General features: G+C 45.3%; 1 protein-coding gene across 1 annotated transcript; it reads right to left on the minus strand.

The window, feature by feature from the left end:
* Positions 1-466: 466 nt before the first annotated feature.
* On the minus strand, positions 467-7,944 carry scrt2 (scratch family zinc finger 2). Its single transcript, XM_086122794.1, has 2 exons — positions 7,417-7,944; positions 467-4,604 (listed from the first exon to the last, which is right to left on the minus strand). The coding sequence occupies exons 1-2, from the start codon at positions 7,574-7,576 to the stop codon at positions 3,811-3,813; spliced, it is 954 nt and encodes a 317-aa protein (XP_085978920.1). The 5' UTR covers positions 7,577-7,944; the 3' UTR covers positions 467-3,810.
* Between the last annotated feature and the right edge of the window lie 1,441 nt (positions 7,945-9,385).

Below are 9,385 nucleotides of genomic sequence, written 5' to 3' on the forward strand. Positions count from 1 at the left end.
AAATCCACCCTAAAGTTCTTAAATCCACTCAAACAATGACAGAAGAGGTCCCAGCTGAAGGCACGTTACTATCATAATGTTGACTAGGAGTTCTGGAAAAAAACACCGCTTGTAAATGCCTTTGGTGTGTGTATATACTGCATACATACATGTAGATGTATTTATATATGTACAGTATATTTATGTAAATATACTGTATGTGTGTGTGTGTGTGTGTGTGTGTGTGTGTGTGTGTATCTCTGTACATATACACCATATCTATAGATACATTATTGGAATTCAACTGTATTTTCGTTCAAACATTTTTTGTGCTTCATGGAGAAGATGTGAAAAATGGATGATTGTACTTTTACAGTGTGTTGGATACAGAGTGGCTTAGGAAAGAAGCTTGTGAACCAGAATGCCCTTTTAGCCATTTAGGCAAATCATTCACTGCATTCCAAAGAAATAAGAGCAGCCTTAAAGATTGTTTGTGCTATTGTTTTTATTCACGGTATCATTGCTATTGTTGTTCTCATAAATTGTAGCAGAACAAGAGAAACCAAAACACCCCTCAGCAATCATGGCTTAAGTTTGTTCATGTTGAGAGACAGACAGAGAGAGCGGGAGAGAGAGAGACAGAAAGAGATTCACACACACACACACGCACACGCGCGCGCGCACACACACACACACTGCGAGAAAGTGGAAAATCTTGATCTTTCCTTTGAGGGCCATATGGAAGGTTTCAAGCAGCCAACCATATGTTGAAGGCTTTTGTCATGGAAATCATATTTATTTGGCACTTCTCTTTGCACAGCCGAGCTGGGCACGTTTAAAAAAAAAAGTAAAGTAAAGAAAAGAAAAAAAACAACAGAGCATGATCAGTTCTTTGAGAATACACTGAAATGTTGTTGCCTTGTCTTCAAATAGTTTGGAAACCAAGACACTCCCTGATTCATGTGTCCACCCGGATTGTAAAATTGGTACCTGTATTGTTTTTACATAAATAAAAAATAAAAATAAGACAGCATGGCGAGAAAAGAGCAATTCAATGTCTACATGCATATTATTGCTGTGACGTATTTACAATTCTATGTACAAATTTATCAAAGAGGAACAATGCTGCAATGTGTCTCAATTTGCAAGGGAAGAATCAAGTTGATCCGCCACCTTCGTAATTATTGTCTGTTATCTGATCTGCTGCCAGTTTTAAGTACAATTGCATTTTGGCCCCTTTATCTTCCATCTTTAACTGTTGTCACCAGATTTGCAAAACATTTTATCTTTCTCCCACTGTAAAATATAAAAGCAGTGAGAGTGCATTGCAAGCAGTGATTTGTGCATCGGTTCAAAGTTCAATAATTCAGCGATGTGCCAAATGGTGTGTTTTGGGTTTTTTTTGCGAGTGGAGATAGGCGACAGGTGGTTTGGATGCTCTCACGCAGTGATTCAGCTGTGGTGCTGAGACAGCCGCCGAGAGGATGAAGCGGATGGATAAACAGAGCGGAAACTCCTCTTTTCTCCTTGTATTTTTTCCCCCTGAGGGTGGGGGTTGGGGAGTGTTTCAGGGTTGCATTCGTTTCGTCCATTTGAAATATGCAAATCGCTGACAGTGCATTTGCCTGCTGGTGCTTGACCTTCCCTTTGGAGGTTGCTCTCCAACTCAATTAGGTTCCCTATCTGCTGTCTGTCTGCAAACACCTGTTATCCTCCCACACTTGGCCGCCCTACGCCAATCTCACTTCAGCACATCTCATCCTCTGTTGGGTGTGTTTCGAGGCAGGTGGGATGAAGATGGCTGATGGTGTGTGGGGGACTAGTCGGGGGACTAATGACGTGGGACTTGGATGCGCATTCGAGCGTGCCGCTTCACTCCAAAAAATCTTCCAAGCTTCCAAGCCCAATTTATAGGTGCTTAGTTATTTGACGCGGACACCTCCCACAGATAAGTATTTCACGGAGTGGCCAATTGAATGCTGTTAAATCCGTCACTGTCGTCGGTTGCTGCTCTTACACGGCTGCTCTGCATAACAAACAGAGACAATAAAACAAGCTTGAGTAAATAAAATAGCAGCCTGTCACGGCATCGGCATCATTATTGCTTTTGTACCTTTGAAACCTTGATGTAACACAATCACACCTACATTACTTGGCTCTAATTTGATCCAACATGAAGGATCACGTCTGAGTCAAGGAGTTAGTGATTGCCTGAGTTGTTTTGTTCCAGGGGGACTGGAAAACTGATACTGAGGAGGAGCGTCTGACTTTTGGAGACAAGATGGAGAATATTCTGGCGTTTAATTTTCATTGTTTTCTTTTTATTGCCCTAAGTTAAGGGAAAACATCTGTGGACAGTTGTGATTGTGGTACATGTCAGTTGCCATGTCAATAAGGTTATTGCCACGGAAAAAAAAAGAAAAAGTAGCTCACCATTGGTTATTTGCGGACCTCTGCAGTGATGCTGTGCATTGTTCCTCTTTAAAAACTAAGTCCACTGGACTCTCTACAGTTTTCCATGCATATAAACATTTTCTTTGTAGAGCAGCAGCGTCTTACAAGTTCAATGAATGTTCATTGTTTTAAGTAATTAATAAATAAATACGTAGCAATTAAGTCTTTAATAAATACCCCCAGAATAAATAAATAAACAAACACACAAATAAATAAATAAAGTATTCACATGATAATTAAATGCAGCTAAAGAATGGACGGAGCTTTGAGCCACATAAAAAGGAGTCACTTTGTAACTGAGGGTGCGCGAGTTAGGAAAGCATCAGGCTGCGGTCACACTGGTGAACGAGGAGAACCTCAAATATCATGTGAGGGGCGCTTGTTCTCGAAAAGACGGTGCCCCGTCAAGGCAGCTTGATGCTTGCTCGCCACCAAATTGGAGGAAGAACGACTGTTTTCTTTGCTGTAGACACAGGGCACCTAAAATGGTTGCACTTCATCAGGGTGAAACCTGTTAGGCAGGCCTCCCGCACATTTGAACAGCACAGCTCTGACAGAATTCAAACATATATGACCTGCGATCGCGTAGGGCGTCTTTAAAATGTTTGGGGTACCCACAGTTGCAAAGATGCTTTTTGATCAAGGGATATTGACCACACAAAATATTTTAGAAAAATCAAATATAAAAATAACATTGGTGTGGAAAAGGGGGTTGTCTTTTTACGTTTTTAAAATGATCTCCCCTTCTTCTTTTTTTTTTTTTGCAAATACTGTTATAGTTCACATTTTCATAAAAAGTTGGCAGTTGCAAAAGAATAAAATTCTTAGCAAATAAAAAGCAGCATAAAAATACAAGAGGTCATTTTGTCTCTAAAAAAAGCCAAAGAACACTGTCCTTTTTATGTTTTTTTTTGTTCATTTTCTCATTACTATTTGCTATAAAATATCAGGAATCTAAATATTATTACTATTGATATTAGTATAGTCATTGATAAAAATTCACATGCCAGGCCTCATATATACTTTGTGTGTGTGCGTGTTTGTGTGCGTGCATATGTGTGTGTGTGTGTGTGTGTGTGTGTGTGTGAGAGAGAGCTCATGTTGCTTAGGGTTAGGGTATACAACTATCATCTACTGTTTCTATTTGGGGAAGGTTGTTGATTGTAGTTGTCTGTGGACGGTTAGCTACTGTGCAGGGAAAAATAATCCAGCATCTTCTGAAATTGTCTTTGCCGCTGCCGTGAGAGCTTCTTCGTAATCTCAGTGAAAATATTGCTTTCAACAAAATGGAAGAGAATAGGCATGGAGAGCAGAGCGAGCAGGGGCCTGGGGTCGTGAACCCGCAACAGGGGTTCGAATTCTGCATTTTCCACACCATTAGTTGTCTGAGCCAGAGTCGTCTTCGTCCGCAGATCCCTTGAAGCAAGCCGACTCATAGTGCTTGTTCAGGTAGGACTTGAGCGCGAAGGTCTTATTGCAGCGCTTGCATCTGTAGTGCTTGAAGGCAGAGTGTGTTTGCATGTGGGCGCGGAGGTTTGAGCGATCGGCGAAGGCTTTGCCGCAGTGGGCGCAAGCGAAGGGCTTCTCCCCCGTGTGGGAACGCATGTGACCTTGGAGGAGCCACGGCCGGCTGAAGGCCTTGCTGCACACGTCGCACTTGTGCTTGAGGTCGTGGGTGAGGATGTGCATGGCCAACGCCGGCATGGACACGTACACTTTGCCACAGGTGGGACACTTGCGGGCCATTTTGCTGTCGAGGCTGCGGTGCGTTTGCTTGTGTCTGCTGAGGTTGGAGGAGGTCGCGTACGTCTTGCCGCACTCGTTGCAGGTGTGGCGAGCCGTGCCGGCAACTCCGCTCTCCTGCAGGGTGGCATTGACGCTGCTGCTTCTCGAGCCCCCCTCGCGACCCTCGCCGTCTCCCTTTCTTCTCGAGCGCCCGTCAGAGATGAAGAAGGCATCCATGGTGTAACCCTCGTCCAGGGCCTCCGATTCGCCACTGTAGAAGCCGCTGGCAGTCATGCCTGACTGGGGGCTGTCAGGGTGCTTCAGGTCGGGGTCGCAGTACTCGCCCCCGCTGCTCACGTGGGTGTACAGCGGGTCCGACACCAGCTTGTGCTCCATCTTCTTCTCCCCCCGGTACACAGACGGCGTGATGTAATCCTGGATGTAGCCTGAGTCAAGAGACGCACAAAAAAAAAAAAAAAAAAAAGTGGGCCAGCAGTTGTGATGGATGAGGACATGCTAACCCGGCGCTAATTACATGATCATATTGTTGGATGAAACGGTGAAAGAGCCGCACCGAGATAATTGCATTTCTTCCAGATCCCACAGGTTGTACACACAATAGCGCAATCATGCAGGAAAACCTGATGAGCTCAGCTGCGTTGAGGAAGCTGGCAACTTCCCGCTGAGGATAGCTTATTAAAAATCCCCCGGTTGTTGAAGGTGCAGACTTTTTAGATGAATTTTTTGGCCTCTTTTTAGTAATCTAGTTGTGAAAAGACGGCCATAAGCTCTTCCTATCAGTAACCTAAAAACAATGTTCCATGTTCAATTGCCTGCACGGATGCACCTTGTGTCAGACTGGGTATCCTTTTCAAGGATCATCAAGTCCTCCTCGGGGTTAAACAGGGTTGAGACTGATGCAGCAAAGCAGAGGGGGATGTTTCAGTGCCTGAATGCAGTGAGAGATTTTCATTGGCATCATTCAACTCGCTTGTTTCCTTCCTGGAGCAGTTCTCGTGCCAAGAAGCTCAAAAGGCTTACTGGCAAACGAAAATGCATCCAAGAGAGTTCAATGCTTTCGGATGCTGTGACTCTTCGGAGGGGGAAAATGTACCTCTCTATTATTGAGGTGGAATTTCTTCCCTGAGAAACATTCCAACAGTGCGTGAACTTGGTGATTGATGGCTTTTTAATGGAACTCAAAGTTTTGAACGGATCAATAGTCAATGCTGTGTAGAAAAGTGCAATTGTTGAGAGAGGACAAAAGCAGCAAGAGCGATGATCGATGGAGCACAAAGATAGTGTGCTTGAGCGCTGACAATGTGCGACAAACATCGGTCTGTGGAGAGGGTCACTTGTTTGATGCAACCAGCATGCTCAAGTGTCTTGAAGAAAGCAGTCGGAAATCAGATCAAGTGCTCTCAGAGTACAATGTCTACATTGCTCAGGATTTCCACTCCCCCTAATCCAAACGGCCACAGCCATGACACCCAGGCTCAGGCGAGCAGCAGGCCCATGCACAACTGCACAAGCTCATGCTGCACACAGATGGTGTTTGTCTGCCAGGCAGTCACGTACAAGTACTTTGTAATCATCATTGGCATTGAATAATGCTTCATTTTTCAATTTGTATTATTATTATTATGAATATAAAATATGCGTTGTCAAGTCGAGCTTTTAAGTACATTACAATGCGAATGAAACAAGGGTCCTTAAATGATGTGAGTTATTAGTCTCTTTCTTTTCTGTCAGAGTTGATGACTCGTTTCACTGACTGAAGGTCAGGTGTGGAGCTCATCCTGTCGGACCCACGCTGGCCGTATCAGCCTTTACAGCCTCCTCCACTCATTCCTCAGATGCAAAGCAAGCTTGTAATTAATGGACCTTCTCAGCCGGTCCTCTTTGTTGTCGACAGACACTCAAGTCAAATGTCTCCACAATAGGGCAGGAGAATCTCCTGGCGCAGCAGAAATGCTGATGCTTGATCTTTGCTGCTAATTCATCTCTTCCCACTTTGTGGTCTTGACATTAAAAAAAAAAAAAGAAAGAAAATGCTTAAAGTAACAAAAGTGAAGGAATGGAATCTAAAGTACAAGCGTGGGAAGCTTCACAGTGACGTTGAATGTACGTATTTAAACAGGAAAGTGTTTGTGTATGTGTGTGTGGGGGGGGGGGGACAATTCATCCTCCTTTTAAAAGTGCTCCTTCAGAAATTCCCTGAAATTGTCAGCGGCTGGGTTGAAAAACAGGCAGGCATTCTGGCAGCATGACGCTGTGGGCTGTGATGCCTCCCTCGCTGTGAAGCTATCCAAACAATTCATAACAAAGACGCACATATGGTCCTCGAAAGAGGGCCACAAAATGGAAGCGGTGAGCGGAAAGCGGACTGTGCGAGTGAAGGTCGCCCTCTGCGCTGCGGAGTGCAGCTCAGGCTGTCCGAGCTGAGCGTTGGCCACGGCGCGGCGGTGAGCCTTTCTTCATGTTTACTGTACAACCCGTGTCACGTGACAGACCTCGCCGTTGCCCCAAGCATTTTGGTCTCCTTTTTTCTCCTTGCCATCACCCCCCGCTTCCCCCCTGGCCGTACTCTACAGCGTGTTGATGTCTCTTGCGGCAGCGATGGGCCTACATGGCTGAAACTCTAACCCCTGCTAGTTTTCAAATGCCCGGAAGGAAGAGAAAGATGCAGCGGAGTGATGGGGGTGGGGAGAATGTGCATGCTCCATTTGGAGGGGAAGAGGGGGGGCAAGGGAGGATTGGACCATGATGGGAAGTCAAGGACAATAACGGCTAAGGACAAATGTACTCGTCTCTCACGTTAATCAGTCGATTAGCTTGCATGATGACCAAATAAAATCGGCTTGTGCTCAGCATTCAGCCTCCACGGGGCTGTTGCGGTCATACAAGCACACAAGTGATTAGACACACATTTTGCTCCCTGTTTACATTAGCCGCTCCGTGGCTGTGACCTGAATTGTGTCTGTCCTTCACTTGGAGTTTAAAAAAAAAAAAGAAAAAGTCTGGGAGCAGTGTGGGGGTTGGGTGCTTTGGGGGATTATTCGGGATATTGATGCAAATGCCAGCGAGCCGTTAATTTACACTCTACCGACATGTTATTGGCTGACTGGCTCATGCCGCACACGCAAAAACAAAGGAGGATGCCGTCAAGTGTGCCAATGTCAGGCATGCAGCAATCAGCAGTCTCCACATCTTTGACAATGTCTTCAAGCGGGGCAAAGTGGAGGCATGTTAACTCACCATTCTCACTCAGACGGACGCCGAGGCTGGTCACCGAGTCCGTGATGGAGCGTGCGAAAGTGAACGAGTCGTCCAGGTGCTGATGGTGATTGTTGGTGGCCGCATTGGATGAAGAGAAATCATCGATTTTGATCTTCTTCACCAAAAATGAGCGGGGCATGTTTCAGTGGATGATAACACAGCGCAGCGGAAAACGCATGAGCAAAAAGATAAAGCTTCTGAGGGAGCACACGAGCACGGCTAGCTTGAGGGTAATCCTTGTGATGGAGGCAGCGGCCGAAAATATGAGATGATTCCCCAAAAAATAACAAAAAAAAAAAAGAAAAAAAAAGAAAACCAGTGGCAAACCGCAATGCTGTGTGGTACCCTCTGGCTCCCCCAGCGTCCCCCAGAAAAAGTGACAAATGGATAAATAAAAGTGATCCTGTTCAGCACTGGATAGCTCCTGTGATGCAGCCGGGTTTAAAGTACCAGTGAAGAGGAGAAGAGAAGGAGACAGGCACAGAGGAGGGAGTGAGAGAGAGAGAAAGAGAGAGAGAGAGAGACTGTCAGACTAGCTGAGATCAGCAATCACGCCAGCCTTTATATGGGGCACAGCCAGTGGAAGATCAGGTGGTGCTACGAAATGGAGCTGCTTAGCTTTAATCCATCAAATGTCCCCGGGGACACACATCAAATTACTAGTGGACCGGCTGTGCATTCACACACAGACAGAGGAGAAAGAACACAGTCAGACCCCCCGCTGCCCCTTCTTTTACCCCAGCCCCCAACCCCTTTGCTCTCCCCTCCCCTGCCTCTTTTACCCCACTTACGCTCCATGCTCAGAGCAGGAGTGAAAGGGGTGGGCAGACAATGAAAATGTGGATGCGAACACACTCAGGGTCCTGTCCCCCATTGTTTTCAGATGAAGTGGCACAGTTTATGTTTGCCGCCCTCATGCCGCCTGCGTTACCTCAAACAGTCTCACAGGTTTGTGGCCCTCCGAGACACACGTGCCCACATGCTGAGGGAGGTTATCTCCGGTACAACCGGACACCTTCTACCCCCCGCCACCCCCTCCCTCAAAGACGTTGTGGATTCCAGGGCTGTTCATGAGGCAGCGTCAGGGAGCAGTGAGGCAGCTGCACCGATCGGCTTCATTCACGTTGCCGCTGCACAGATGTGTGTCCTACCATGCGTCGCGGCGAATTATCTGATTAATTAATTACATCTTTTTTGATTAGAGTGAAATCTAGAATTAGATCCTTGCTCACGGAATTGGCCACACATCCGACCATCAGCCTATTTTTATTTTGTCTTTGTGTGGACTTTTTTTTTAGCTTGTTGTGTGAGTGATTGATTATATTAGTTGTGGTGTTTTTCCTCCAAGCTCCACATTGATTCTCCTTTTAGAAGAGAGACATTCATTCAGAATGAATGAATGTGTCTGGAAAACAAGTGAAACAAATGATGCAACTGTTTGATCAACAGGAAACAACATGTTTAATTCTAAGTGTCTTGGAGCTTTAAATTCTGCAAACAAATATTGAGTACTCTCCTTTATAATTGCTCATGAGGACATAAATTCTCACTTTTTTTTTCATGGTATCCCTCACAGTTGGATGATCAATTTGCGACTTCATCATGCAATAATCAATTTTGAAAAAAAAACAAAAACACTTCCATTCTGTAAACTTCAGTCTTTCAAAAATGTGTGCATTGATCAGGACACAACTGGTACGTTCATAATTGAAGCTGTACATTTGTTGTGTTCTGAGATTCATGAGAAGAGAGATAATAATAAACTACCATAAAAGGAATCGTATCACACCCTGTGTATCGAGATGCACAGGGTGTGTTTTGTGTTTTTTGACCGAAGAGCAACCAACCTCCCGCGATCGATCAGTTACCACATATGCACGCTCAAATACGTTCACACACACACACATATGCATGCCATGATGAGCAACAGAGGAAAGTTGGGCTGGGG

Source organism: Hippocampus guttulatus, chromosome 1 (assembly GCF_054856545.1).
Source record: "Hippocampus guttulatus isolate MCC_2025c chromosome 1, RoL_Hgut_1.0, whole genome shotgun sequence".
Lineage (NCBI taxonomy): Eukaryota > Metazoa > Chordata > Actinopteri > Syngnathiformes > Syngnathidae > Hippocampus > Hippocampus guttulatus.

What these genes read in the sequence shown, in the direction of transcription:
- scrt2 (XM_086122794.1), bottom strand. Translation starts at nt 7,576, where the DNA reads ATGCCCCGCTCATTTTTGGTGAAGAAGATCAAAATCGATGATTTCTCT. An exon ending in CGTCCGTCTGAGTGAGAATG is followed by an intron (nt 4,605 to 7,416) that starts GTGAGTTAACAT and finishes CTCTTGACTCAG; the next exon opens with GCTACATCCAGGATTACATC.